General features: G+C 39.9%; 1 protein-coding gene across 2 annotated transcripts in view; it reads left to right on the forward strand.

Moving 5' to 3' along the window:
• LOC145984996 (uncharacterized) overlaps positions 1–14,892 on the forward strand; it is a 118,215-nt gene that overhangs the window by 58,878 nt on the left and 44,445 nt on the right. For both annotated transcript variants that reach the window (XM_083118481.1, XM_083118482.1), the window contains 3 exons: positions 3,157–3,284; positions 6,744–6,850; positions 11,832–14,720. In XM_083118481.1, the coding sequence (XP_082974607.1) occupies positions 3,157–3,284; positions 6,744–6,850; positions 11,832–14,720 (3,124 nt within the window). The remainder of the gene's footprint in view (positions 1–3,156; positions 3,285–6,743; positions 6,851–11,831; positions 14,721–14,892) is intronic.

Here is a 14,892-nt window from a genome sequence, read left to right on the forward strand (position 1 = left end):
GAGCCCAAGGCCATTTTCACATGTAACCCCCCTTGATGCCCTAGCCGATTTTGAGCATAATGCAGAGTTTCAATTAAATGAGTGTAGATCGGAGGCTAATTGCCATAGAGAGATGAGTGATATACCGTTGTACGTGGAATGAACCAGAGATTCAGACTATATAAAATTTATGCAAATTTGGCGTATATGTGGTGGGGGGGGGGGGAGAAAACTCAAAATTCCAAAATTTTGGAAAAAATGCAGATTTCCCCCCTCCCCCAAGGAAAAAGTACATGACAGTGTCAACATGCATATGGAAATTATCGCTGCTGACATGTAAAGAGCACAAAAATATTTGCATTATTATCGTATGACCAATGTAACGCGAGTTGTACCCCCAAAAGGAATGGTCAGCATGCCACTGATTCAAGCTTCAAAATGCAGTGGTACCTTGAATTGACTGTAGCTCAGAGGCTAATTGCCCTAGAGAGATGAATGATATACTGTAGTGCCACCCTAAATGTTTTTTTTATTACATATTTTTTTGGCTTTTCTTTTTCTTTTACCAGTTAGAAGTTCGTAGGAGTTCCTTTTTTTCTCAGTCGCACCCAGTCCTTTTCTTGGCATGACGAATAGGGAGAACCGCACCCCTCAGGCAACTTACACTGGCTAGGGTGTCCTTTTTTGTTAGTTTTCTTCTTTTTTGTGTGTATTGGTGTGTGTGTGCGTGTTAAAGCCACTGGACAAGGCTACAAAAAACCGGCAAAATTGCAAGAACACAGGGGAAGTTTTAGCGTCTTTGGGGAAGGACAGGACACAATGAGAGAGTGGTGACAGTGAGGGTGTATGTGACAAGCTGTGGTTAAACTTTGCATATTCGCATGCATGGATGCAGGGAGACACTTTGGAGAAGGAGTAACTGAAGTGCGACTGGTGTGCAGGTGGCATGGTGAGTGGGAGATATACATTTATACCACTCCACTCCGGCCGAGAGGACTAAGGGCATTCCGGGCTCTAAGCCGGAACAACAACAGTCAACCTAGAGGAAGGCACAAGGAAGCCGTGACCAGTGACCCCTTATCCCCTCCAACAACAGATCATTGACTCAACCCCTCCCCTATTATATATAGGAAGAACAGTGCGTGAGTGACGATATACATGATATTGAAGTGATTCTATGTACTGTGCACCGCATAATTGACAAAAGGTAAGGGATCCCGATAAACATTTACTTATGGCCATAAGTTACGTAAAGGTTACATATTACTTATGTTTGTATTGTATGAGCTATGCCAGGTTAATACCATATTTACACGTGTATAATGCGCACCCTGGTTTTTTATGGGTAAAAGTGACAAAAAATTATATCTCATATATAATGCGCAAAACAATCCACATTCAAGAAATGGCTTTCTTAGTTGTAGGTTGTAAAGCTGTTGCTATGTTGATCAAGAGTGAATGACGTCATACCTATTCAATTGCTCATTCCTTCTTTTTCAAAATATATACTTTTTCTTTCCGTGACTAATGTAACATTTATACGAGGCACTTTCAGGACCTTCCAAATAGCAGTTAGCACCACAAGATTTCTTCCATTAACGAATTTACACACTCCATGTATGTCATATTATTTGGCCAGTAATACATTTAATTTTTATTATCTTCTTCCTTATGTTTTCTTTCATCCAAAGTACCATAAAAATCAGAACGTTTCTTCAGGTTTCGATGCACTTATTTAAACCACATTTCACATTAGTGTCGTTATCTTTTATGGAATACTGTTTCCACATTCAGAAACTGCAGGATTCAAGCTTTACAATGATATATAAAATGATACGGTTTGGTAAACATGAAAAATCAATGCAAGTGTCCCAAAATCATGGAACAATCCTGTATGGTTTCATGTTGGCTGTCTGAATTATTCCGTGCATAATACGCACCACAGTTTTTTGGGCAAAAATTTTGGAAAAAAGTGTGCATTATACATGAGTAAATATGGTATATATATTTTCTTATGATCAATAATAATCTTTACAGGTTCAGAAGTAAATTTCATGTTATTTACATATGCCCCTTCCCCCCACAATACCGTTGTACGCGGAATGAATCATAGATTCAGACGATATAAAATTTATGCAAATTTAGATGGAGGGGAATCCCCAAAAATAATTTTGTTAAAAAAAAAAAATGGGGTCCCCCCAAAAAAAACGACATGAAAAGGTCAACATGCACATAGAAATTATCGCTGGCATGTAAGAAACAGAAATATTTGCATCATTATCATATGACCAATGTAATGTGAGTTATACCCCTGAAACGAAAGGGCTGCGTGCCACTGTCTCAAGCTTCAGTTTTCAGCAAAATGCAGGGTTACATTGAAATGAATATAGCTCGGAGGCTAATTGCCCTAGAGAGATGAATGATATACCGTTGTACGCAGAATGAATCACAGATTCCGACGATATAAAATTTATGCACATTCGGCGTATATAGAGGGGGGAAGGGGGAATCGCCCAAAAAACTTTTTTTTTTTTAAAAAAAAAAATGGGGTTCCACCTCCCTCCCCTGAAAAAAGGACATGAAAAGGTCAACATGCACGGAAAGAGTCACACTTCAGTCAAAAAGTCTTTGGCACTTAGGCACAAAACGAGTCTCATGTATGCACATGAGGAAAAGCTAGAACTGAGTGACAAAAGCGTGCCAAATCTTGCAGCTACTTCCAAATTCTATTTTTAGACAATGCAGGGTAACCTTTGTAGCCATTTGTGAAACACTGTGCTCAAGAATAAATGCTTTTCTTCAGGGCACCTCGAACTTACGTTATTACAACGCAGTTTCAACAACCACTCTTTCCCCTCCCCCAACTCCCAACCCCCCACTTGCTTCCGCATGGAAAACATTCCTTTTAACCTCGGGTACCGATATACAAACTTCCTTCCAATGCAGTTTCCAGGGGTGAGGGAAACACATTGCATTTCCAGGATATTTAGACTGTAAAGGAGTTGCATTGTATTTTTTGCAGATTCTACAAGATTCCCACCCAAAAAAGTATCAGCGATTACATTTTAACTTGTACTTTCTAATACCACTGGTATTGTTCAATGACCAATGTATTGTCCCAGCCCTACTAAATTCTCTGCTTGTACCTTAATCAAATCAAATATTGTCTTTTTGCAGGTGCATACGGATGACATATTGGGTTCCAGAGGAATGTCAAAACGAGTTTCAGATGTATCAAAATTTACAAGTGATTCTGGGAACACAGTCAGTTCAGGAGCGTTAGCAGATATATCCTCATCAGCAAGGTAACTGCAATGTATTGGAAATGGTTTCATAATACAGGGCAAGTCAAAATGAATGGTACAACTTTACACAGTTATTATGACGTTACTATTTATGATAAAAAATCAGACAAGTCATCAGTAAAGAAAAACTCTGGAAGTTTTACTCACATGACTTGCAATACAATGATTCAACATCGGAACCACGTTTATTGCGGAAAACATCCAAACGATAATTAAGTACTTGCTATGCACGAGACAGCAAGTCGTTGTCGACGGTTTCGAAGGCACTAACAATTCGCAATTGTCACTTTGGCAAATCTTTCGGAAGGGTGAGACATATGCATTACTACCGAAATGCATGCGGAAATGTCTTTGCACCATTGTGATTAAATCAGTTCTCGATAGCTCCAACACACAATATGCCTTCTACTGGTCGTTAGCCATTTTACGACACTGGCAATCCTGGTTGAGAAACAGCAAAGCAGCATATGCCTGCTAAGTGGGGATAAAAGTTCCAGAGTTTTACTTTATATTAAAGCCTTGTAGTTATGTTATAATAACTGTGTAAAGTTGTACCGTTCTTTTAGACTTACCCTACATTTATAGAGGATCTTCTTCATGGCAAATAGATATGCTTTCTTTTTTAATTGTAACAGAACAGAGTTTCAAAAAATACATACAGTGGAACCTCAGTTTTATGTTTCTGGGGGCCAAGTTAAAAAAGCCTGAAATGGGGCAGTTTTAAATCTAGGAAAATATTATAACATTTGCTTGATAGGGATCATGAATGAATGTATAATACAGGAAAATGCAAAGTCAGGGTTCCACTATGTAGAGAATCGCATGAAAATTTTATTTAAAAGTTAATTTTGAAGAGTATTAAAAAAAGCTAGGTTAGTTAATAAAAGAAATTCAGTGATTACTGTACTTATATTCTGGACCATATTTCTTGAGTTGCCAACATTTTGAAAATCTTTGAATGTAGATCAACTATGTGACTGCAGTGGGTTTTACCTTTTAAAAATGGAGAATGGATATTTAGAAGTTTACTTTACAAAATCATGGTATGATCCATATATATATATTGGATCAGTACACTGATATCCATATGTTGGCTGATAGCAATATAGTAGTGGTCAATCCTTCACAACCCTAATAGGAATATTAATCTGTCCCATTCATACTTTTTTTTATTGTGTTTAGAATACAGAATACAAACTTCAAAGACAAATAATAATAATAATACTAATATGCTGAAACAAAGAACTCAACCTGTAAAGCTGTTCTTTTTTTTTTTTTTTTTATGGTCTATTAATTTGGGTAAAGGTAAAGGTAAAGTGCTACCCTGTGCATAGCACCACGCCATGAAGGCATATAGGGGGTGTGGGGGTAACGCCCCACACTTTCTTGATCCGGTCATGAGTGGGGTGATGTGATCAGCATCACGCCCCTGACCGCCTTTACCCCCCAGGGTTTCCCCCAGGTACCCATGTTATTCGACGCTGGGTGGGCGCCGGGGCCGCTTCCAACCTTAGAAAAGTTCCCGGATTTGAACCGGCCGGGGATCGAACCCGGGACCTTGAGCATGGTAGTCAGACGCGTTACCGACTGAGCCACCGCGGCCATTGCCATTATCCTCTTGAAAACCTGGAACACCAAAATAAATCAGTTTTGCAGATAAGTGATTACTACCTGTCAATATATTAATTTGTTGCTGCATATTTCATTCCCTGGAACATACCGGACCTGCACATGTGAAAGAACAATGGGAATATGAACGGGATGAATGTAAAATGCTTGCGTATCATTTGGATATAGAGTTGAAATTAACAGAACAAAAAGAAAGAGTTTCATAGATTAATATGCTATCATGTCTTTCATTCTTCAAGGATGGAAAAAAGTAAGGTCTGAGATTATGTATTTCGTCAACAACAATTAACCATCTTGGAACTGATTCAACAAATTATAAGGTACAATGCAAAAGTTCGGCCACTCTGCTCATAGTTCCTTACCATGGTGACTTAAAAACACGGATGCACACCCACTTTCAAATTCATCCTCTTGCGCGGTGATACACTTTTGCCAGTGCTCGTAAAGCTATCGGAAGTATTGCTGGAAGCTGTGTTTTGCAACCATGTACGATGCTGCTTTCATCTCACTTTCTGGCATGAAATGACCCCTCTATATGGGTTTCATATGGGGAAAAAGGTAAAAGTCCCAGAGGGGTAAGTCCGATGAATAGTCATGATTTTCCAGCAGTGTAGAGTATGGATTTGTGGGCAGGCACATTATCATGTATAAGGTACCATTGTCCACTTTACCACATCTCAGGTAACTTAAGGTGGATGGATTCCCACAAACAGCGGAAAACTTCCACATATTGTTCTGACCTCCGGAATGAATTCCAAATTCACAATTCCTTGAGAATCAAAGAAAACCATGGGCATGCTTTTCCCTTTGTTTTGATGTCAGTGAAGACTGTAACTTCCATGTTGAAGAAGCATGCTTTGATTGGATATCAAACAAGTAACACCAAGTTGCATCACCTGTCATTATCTTCTCCAAAAAAGATGAATCACTGTCAGTATTTTTGATTAACTTTCCCGATATCCTCATCCATTCCTCCTTTGGGTTCTGGGTTAAGTGACGAGGGACAATGTGCTCACACATGCGATACATGTTAATATCTGCAGTCAAAATGCTGTAGCAGGTAGTATCAGATAATTTAGTACTGGTAACAAATTCTTCAATTGTTTGATTTCGATTACTTCACTCACCCATTATCGGCAATGGATTCTCGACCTTCTTTAAATCACCAATGCTACTTGAACACTTAAGTGCAACATTCTAAACTCACTCATCCTCCAACAGCATTTTGAAAAATGCTTACGAAATTTAATGTTCGAACACTGCTCTTGAAAATCCATGTTCCCTTACTTCACAGCAGCACCACAACTAACAATGGAAGAACATGTTTGCCCTCACCACTACCTTGCCGCTCACGGGAGAATTCATTATGGTTGTGTGGAGAGGAGAGATGGTAAAATGGAATGCATTTCAGTCATAGTTACTTTCCCTGCATGCTCATGCTTTCATGGGTGTGTGCAGTCCTCGAATTTATGGATTTTGCCATGTATGTAATACACAGTGCAAGTATTTTCCTGGCAATTCCATTGGTGTGAAGATACGAATGAGAAATTCATGAAATGTTACCTGTTATGAAATAATCAGTGTCCTCCTTTTTATAATTTATAGTTAATAATGATTTAAAGTAATATGTGCTACATACAATACTTTTGTAAAATTACCAACACACCACACACACAAATTATAACTGCTTTGTTATCCACAAAGGATTAAATAGTTGGATGCCAAAGGACAGACATGATCCTGTATAGTAATTTTGTGTAATGTATCATTCTAAATCTTCATCTGTAGTGTGTGTTTCCTAATGCTAGATATTCTTTCTCTTCCTTGTAGTAGCGGCCGCCCTTCAATAGCATCCACTGTTTCTCACAATTCAGGGCAAGGGGTTAGTTCTGAACCTCCATACTTGCCCCATGGAGGGATGTACAGGAAGAGAAATGGTAAGATGACATGCAGCTGTGCAATCATGCTAACTTGTAGTTCAGTAAGATTTTTAGATGTTACTTTCTGTTTCGAATGTCTGCGTTATTTATTTTTTGTGTGTGGTACTCTCCATGCACCTCAGTGTATGTCCAACTTGCAATCTCTTTTTGAGTCCCAGTGTTGCATTGTGTTTGGCATTTCAGCAATTTCATGTAATTGATGCAATTAACCTAATAAATTATCGCCTACATCTTGACACAAGGGGTTCTGGCTTCAAAACCTAGCCTGAACATGAGTGTTCTTTGTGAGTGTTTTTTCATCATATCATCATCATCGTGATTAGCCAACGGTGGCAGAAAAGCCATGCTAATAAATAACAAAACATGAAGGGTGAGGGTAAAAAATTAGTTATGTCAATTTTCTGTTTTAGCCCTTTCCGTACCATGTTAAAATTCAATATGTTACCGTCGAAGACCAACTCAGTTATGTACTTACTATGTCATTTACATGCCAGGAAAAATGTTTTGATGTAAAATCTTTTTTAACAAAATATAAAAAAGAAATACAAGACATGAATTACAACATTTCAACGTTGCCACTAGGAAGTGGGGTGTCCCGCAGCGTGATTTGCGTTCCCCATGCCACTACCACCACCACTGCCAAGGCCAACGCTTCAGTTGAAGCTGAGCGACGGGTGCATAGAGATGTCTGCTACAATCGACTCTCCCACCAAGTGCGAGGTGCGTAGTGTGATACGATTTCTACAGGCAGAGAAGCACAATACAGCAGAAATTCACTGTCGAATGAGCTGTGTGCCGGAGAGGCTGCTGTCTTCGGGCATTGTCTTGCTTCATGGCAATGCCCGACTGCATGTTGCTGCATCAACCCAAGACCTTCTTTTACGAATCTACTGGGAAGTGTTTGATTACCCTCCCTACATCCCAGACCTGGCACCGTGACTTCCCACCTTTTCCGGGCGATGAAGAAGTGATTGGAGGGCGGTGCTATGACACCACGTAATTTTGCGTAGCATCGAAAATGTTATCGAGGGCACAGCAGCAGTGGGGACAGATCATCTGGATTTGATTACTCTGCATTCACATTATTCTAGATCACCGGGCGTATTTGGGTGTCAAAAATGGCTGCAGAAGCCTTTCATGTTGAATGCCTCCTTCGTACTGTTAAACGTAGTGGGGGTTCTGTGATCGTGTTGGGAGAGATATTCTGGTGTAGTCTTTGACTACTTGTAGTCCTCCATTGGGGGATCACAGCATTCTGGACATCTCCTTCTTGAGATCCGGACAGTGATCCCTGGCGAATGACCTGTGTTCCAAGACGACAGTGCCCCCATTCACACTTTTTGGTGCATCAACGCATGGCTCAGTGAGCATGAAGATGAAGCGGAACATCTCATATGAGCTCCTCAGTTGCCTGATCTTAACATAATTGAACATTTGTGGAGTATTTTGGAGGCCAAAGTGTGAACTACATTTCCACCTCCAGACACACCTTCTGAACTAGAGACCGTTTTTGCACGAGGAATGGATGCTTATTCTCTTGAACATTGTGCAAGACCTGCATTTGTTCAGTCATGGATACTTCTTGGGTGTAACCATTGAAAATTAATGGAGTTGTTATAACCCAGAAGTGTCCTTGACTGTACACCCCACATTGGATACATGTTGTAATTTCAGCCAAGGTTGGGTCAACTTCCTACGAATAAAGATTTCTGTGTCATATCAGGGTGTTCATATTTTTTTGTCCACCACCTGTATGTCGAACATAATTGCAGTGAACAGCTATTCCTTTCTAATAGCCAATTACCTTCTCTATGTTATCGAATAAATAATGAAAACTGATATAATTAAAGCATCCACACACAAACAGTAGCAGACTATGGCTTTCAAGTCTGAAGATCCTCAACGGTAGTACTCTGCCCTAATAATATGTATCTTCAAGCATACCTTAGACCTCTGAGTTCTTTACACCATGCTTTCCTACAAAGTGTAATTATTTGAAACCACTAAATGTTGACTTCAAAACTGCTTCCTTGCATTAAACAGCCGATGCTACCTACAAAGGACATGAATACATGCATCATTCTTTATCTATGTTGTTTCACCGTTGAATATTTAACCATTTACTTTTCATTATAATTTTATACAGCTGCATATTAGGAGAAAACTGAATGAAGTTCATACCATGTTTTTTCAATAATATGTCCTATCTTACACATGGTTATAAGAAGCTATGTCTTGTTTGAAGGAGATGCATCTATGAGCGGACCAAACATCAGGGGCCTCCCCGATGGGGTAGTGGTAATGTTGTCGCCTTGTAATCAAGGGATCTAGAGTTCAATACCTGGTGGAAGCACATAGTGGTTTGATCCCTCTTTAACTCTTTCGCTGCGGAATTCTCTGGCACACAATATCACTTGGCTGCGTAATTAAAGATGAAAATTTTTTTTTTTTATAAAAAAATAGTTTTCACAAATACATTGCATTATATATGAGAGAGAACTTACAAAAGTCATTCCTTGCACTGGATAACCATTCTGTAGTCCCGGGTGGTATGATATTTTGAAAAATTTTGAAATTTTGAAGAAAAAAAACATTTTTTTAGAAACAATAATTTTACAAACATTTTTGTAGAAACAATAATTTTACACAATTAAATTGCAAAATATGTTATAGAGAACTTACAAAAGTCATTCCTTGCACTGGAAAACCATTCTGTAGTCCCTGGTGGTATGATATTTTGAAAAATTTTGAAATTCCCGCACCTAGATCAATGCTGTATTGCACTATCCTCTATGATGTTATGGACGGCGGTACAAATTCTTCATCAGACACTACACAGTCACTGTCACCACTTGAAGTCTCATAAAAACTGTCGCTATTATCGTCACAAGTTAATTCACCTCCTGATTCTGGTCAAATATCAGTTGAGTAACATCATTATCCGACAAGTGTTGACGACTTGACGAAGTCATGTTGTTTACATTCGAACATGCATTTGAAACTGACATGTCAGAGCACTCAACGCTTGTATGTTAAATAATTCTAAACGGAGGCGTAATTAGCAACATCATATGGATAAAAACTAAACTACAAGTTCAAATAGTTCAAAATACTATCAACAGATGTCAGAAGGCTACTAAAAGCGACATACTTCGGAAATGCGACACCCGCAGCGAGTGGAAGTATGAACTCGCAATAATGCGACTTCCGCAGAGCAAGGCACCTGGCGTGCTGTGCATAAAAGCGACGACCGCAGCGAAAGAGTTAAACCGTAGGTCCAGTCCCGATTAGCGTTTCTGTGCATAAAAGTGAACTTATGTCGCATTGAATGACTACTACAAACATTACCTTCTTGTACTGCCAATCTACTCACATAACTGGACTAATTATCATTCACTGATATTTGTTTCCAAAACTACAGGATTTATCCACATCATGTGTAACACCACTTATGAAACTTTCTGCTGCATTTCCCCCCACTAAGTCAGATGATGCATCTTCATGGATGACTATAACGTCAGTGTTCTTGGCATTGAAGGTGGTTGGATTGTGGTGCACTTCCGATCCTTCGGCCATGCTCATTTTGGGACTGTGTAACACTGTGTTATCATGGCACATAAATATGTTAACTTTGTTGAACATTTTGTGAAACATTTATGATTTTTCCTGGTTTTATGTTGTTATCTTGTAATTTCTATGCTGATATTTTAATGACGTCACAACAGAAAATGCTCAAGGGTGCCAGGGTGGCATCATTTGGTTTCTGAGTAAGTAAATAGTGTTTATCAAATAAAAGCAATAAAAAAAACTTTATACCCTAGTTGACGGTTCAACTGAAATTCTGCCAGACTATATGTCTGAGAGGTATGAAATTGGGAAAGAAGCATGCAATTCATTACCAACTTGCTTCTTTCCCCATATCATACCTCTCAACAATGCCTCACTTCATCTTGGATCAAGAGAACACCACTACCTCGCTTAAAACAGAAAACTGACTTACGTGTTTTTTTTCCCATGACCCTTTAAATACAAATTATTGCCTGCGTTTTTTGAAGAGTATGCTGGGAGGCTAGAAGATATAACCATTGCAATCTTATTTAAAAGCACACCCTTGGAAAGTTCCCATCTGGAGAGGCTTCCATGAAGGAGAATCTCCCTCCCATCCGCTAAAGGTTAAATATGTAAAATTCTTCATTGTAAGCACTTGCTGTTTTGGTGAAAAGTGGATGCTGCCTGTAATAGTATCTACTCCTGTTATAACAGTTATGCATCACAGACAAATGCTTTTTTCAGACACTTTGAAACAACCTGATATAGATAGCAAGGAATTAGAATATCAATAGGCAAGAAACAGTTCAATAGGATTTAAAATGTCACTGTAATCTTAATCATGCTGAACCCCCAATTATCCCGAATGCAGGGTTTAAAAGCATTTTCCATGCCGGTCCCGTCCCGACCTAAAAAATTCTATCCAGCACAGCCTAGGGTTCAAAATGTACCTTGCACCCAAAAGTCAACCTCACTTTCCTGTAGTACATCCCAGTAACTGCTTCATGCAGGCCTAGGCCTGGATCCACAGTCAGGATAATCCTCTGTGGAGTTGTGTTGTCCTGTGTTTGTCCTTACGTGTGCAGAGTGTTGCTTTACAGCCCTCAGCTTTTGATACCTAAGAATATTTTAGTCCTCAGAGACACTATGGATTTAGGAATGAATGAATAGTTTTAAAGATTGAATTTGGAAGTTTTTAGCAGACCTATTTCATTTTCTTGTTAGGGGTCTGCCCTCAGTTTTATTTTAGTTAAAGAGTTTACCCTGTATTGTGTGTCGGGCCTGTGAGCTGAAATGCCCATTATGTAAAAATGAATCACTTTTCCTCGCATTTGTTTTACTGGTATTCACAAATCATGTAATAGCGATTACTTTATTACAGTTAAGATTATTATTTTTATTAATCATATTTCCCTCTTTTTTTTAACAGATGATGCACTGAGAATGTCTGCAGCTAGGAGGGTGAATAAATATGGCCACTTGAAGCTCTCTCCTCCACCCCCACTCAGCAAGGGCAAACTGTATAAGAGCAGCAGTAGTAGCAGTGGAAATAGATATGGTGAACAATTGCTACATCCAAACATCTTGCGGAATCCAAGCAAGTCACCATTAGATGAGATGGAGCATCTTGTCCACAAGCAGAAACCTCGCTTGATAACAATAGATGAGGATGAAGATGATGGCTATGCTCGCTACATGAAGGGAAGGGGTAGCATACAGAGTCGAGCATTGCAACAATATTCTCGTCTGTCTCCTGGAAAGAGCAGCGTCAGATGGATGCAAGGGCGTAAGATGTACGCATCGAAAGGAAAGTCAAAGTATGGTCAGAAAAACAGGAGACAAATGGAGGAAGAGTATTTTGATGAAGATGAGGATGTAGAAGAGGAGGAGGAGGAGGATGAAGAAGAAGAAGCTGAGGAGGAAGAACTCGATGAGGAAATTGAAGAGGAGGAGGAAGAAGAACAACGTGGGGAAGATGATGAAATTTTCGAGTTAGAAGAAGGGGAAATATATAATCCGAGATGGTTTGGGGGAGTTAAGGGACATGGCCCTGAACATGCTCCCATGAAGAGAAAAGGAAAAGGCTCTGTTACATTTAAAAAACCTGTTCAATCAATAGGTAGACCAAAAAAGAAGGTTTTATCCAAAGGCAATATTCCTAGAGCATATCGAAATGTTTCAGACATTGCCCTCAATGATGGTGACGACTTTGAAGAAAATGCAGCTTTGTATGGGGAGCTTGCAATTAGCCAAGAAGGGGAGAGGTCCGCTTTACCTGCCCCGAAGAAACGACAACAAGCACAGAAGAAGAAAGCAGAACAGAGACTCCAAGCAAGTGGAAGGTCGGACAGTGAACAATACTCGGTTGCACACGGAGCCGAAGATGATGCTTTCGAAGAGGAACGAGTGAGTTCATTAACACCAAAGCAAGCTCGTGACTCAACTCCATTGACAAGAAAGGAAATAGAGGCGATCCAAAGAAGAATCCAAAGTAAAAGTATGAAAAGCAAATCCCCTCTGAAATCTGGAAAGAGAAAGTCAGCCAGCTGCGTAGAGATTGGTACGGATTACAGGTCAAGTCCTCAAGGCCAGTTGGCTAGCCCATTCTTGAAAATGGCTTCCTTAGTTCACCCAGCTACTGCAGTGAAAAAGCAAAATAGAAGAAAGCAAGGAACGCGACCTAGAGCAAAGCAGCAGGGTTCGTTTGATGCAGAAATGGAAGAGTACCTGAGGAGTCAGTGTTCAAACGAGAGTCATTCAGTAGGTGATAGTGGAATTTTCACAGGCAGAAGTTCCAAATCTGGGACATCTTCAAATCAGAATGTAACCTTGCATGGAGAAGACATGTCTTTGCTGGAAGAAGAGAGAATACAAGACAATATGGTTTCTGAGGGTTTGAGTGTACCTCAGGCCACCACAAAGCAGAATAAATTAAAGATTCGGCAGAAAGGGAGACTGGCTTCACCAAAACAGGCTGAAATTCCTGGACCAAAGAAGGGACAACCACGTCCAAGAAAACGTGCTCAGAAATCTACAGTAAAAGCCTCAGCTGGTAAATTTGTGCAAGAATGCGCAGACATTTCACCTGATGGGGCAGGCAGTACTGAAGGAGCTTCCGGTTCATTAGATGATTTTGCGATCCCAGGATGCTCTGGTGTGTCGCGTGTACGGAAATCTGTCAAAAAACTTTCCCTATCCAAAGCCAAGAAGCCCACTCCAAGAAGGGCTGGACGTGGTGTTCGATCATCATCTGGAGATGGTAGCAAAAAGCCTATTTATAAGAACGGAAGAATCATTGGCTACGTGGACAATGACTTTGTAGATTCTGAAGAAGAAGAAGAAGAAGAAGAAAAGATGGTAGGTAAATTTGTGGATGAAATAAAAGATGGAGAAAAGAAGGATGAAGCAACTGCAGAAGTTGGCAAGGAAGCAAAAGATGAAGGTGCAAATGAAGAATCTGAGATTAAAGTATCGGGAGATCAACTGAAGGAAGATAGTACAAAGATGGAACCTGTGGATAACAAACATGTAGAACAAAGTAAGAGTGAAGAAACGAAGATGGAAGAATTATGTGATGCAGCTGTGGAAGAGATCGTGGGTGAAGAAGGAATTAAGGACGAGGCTGGTGAGAAGACAGCAGAAATTGCTGATGGTAGTTCTAGTTTACAAATTGCAGAAGTTGCTAAAGCTGTGCAAAAGCCAAAGAAGAAGAAGGGTAGACCGAGAAAAGTGCCACTACCCGAGTTTGTTCCGGATGAGGATATTGGTGGAGAGACAATTAGTGCACCTGCACAAAAGAAACCAAGAATCAAAGGAACGCCAACAGGTAGAGGGAGGAGAAAGGTATCGAGTGAAAAGTTTACAGACCAAGTGAAACCTAAAGATATTGAAGCAAGCAAAGACTTAAGAAGTCAACCTAAACCAACAAGAGGACAGTCACGGAAGAGGCACTTAAACGAAACTGAGTCCGGAACCAGCACAGTGCAAGAAAGTCCAGATGAAATTTCCCACCCAACCAAACGGAGAACGCCTAGGCAGAAAGTGCAGAAGAAATATGTGGATGACTTTGTGATGGACTTTGAGTATGAGGACGATAACTTGCTCTTGATGGAGACCCAGAATGCTCCATCGGGGAAAGAGCGTTTACGAAATACCAGGAAAGTAACTCCAAGATCAGGTAGAAGTTTACGAAATTCAGGTTTACAACAACCAGAAGAAGTGGAGCCCATTATCGATCAGCAACCTGAGTGCTCCACACCATACAATGCGAATGACACAGATGACGAAATCCACCAAATAAGGACCTCATTGAGCCCAGGTTAGTGATAGTACCTTTTACATGTTGCATAGAGTTGATGCTAAAAGTAAAAATGTGGGACAAATCTATCCTGGAAATTATATTGGGACAATCCCCCTACCACACACACACATACTATACAGGGTGTTTCGTAAGTTCGTTTACAACTTATTCATTTCACATATTTACATCA

The sequence above is a fragment of the Lepisma saccharinum genome, chromosome 3, assembly GCF_977018435.1.
Source record: "Lepisma saccharinum chromosome 3, izLepSacc3.1, whole genome shotgun sequence".
NCBI classification, from domain to species: Eukaryota; Metazoa; Arthropoda; class Insecta; order Zygentoma; family Lepismatidae; genus Lepisma; species Lepisma saccharinum.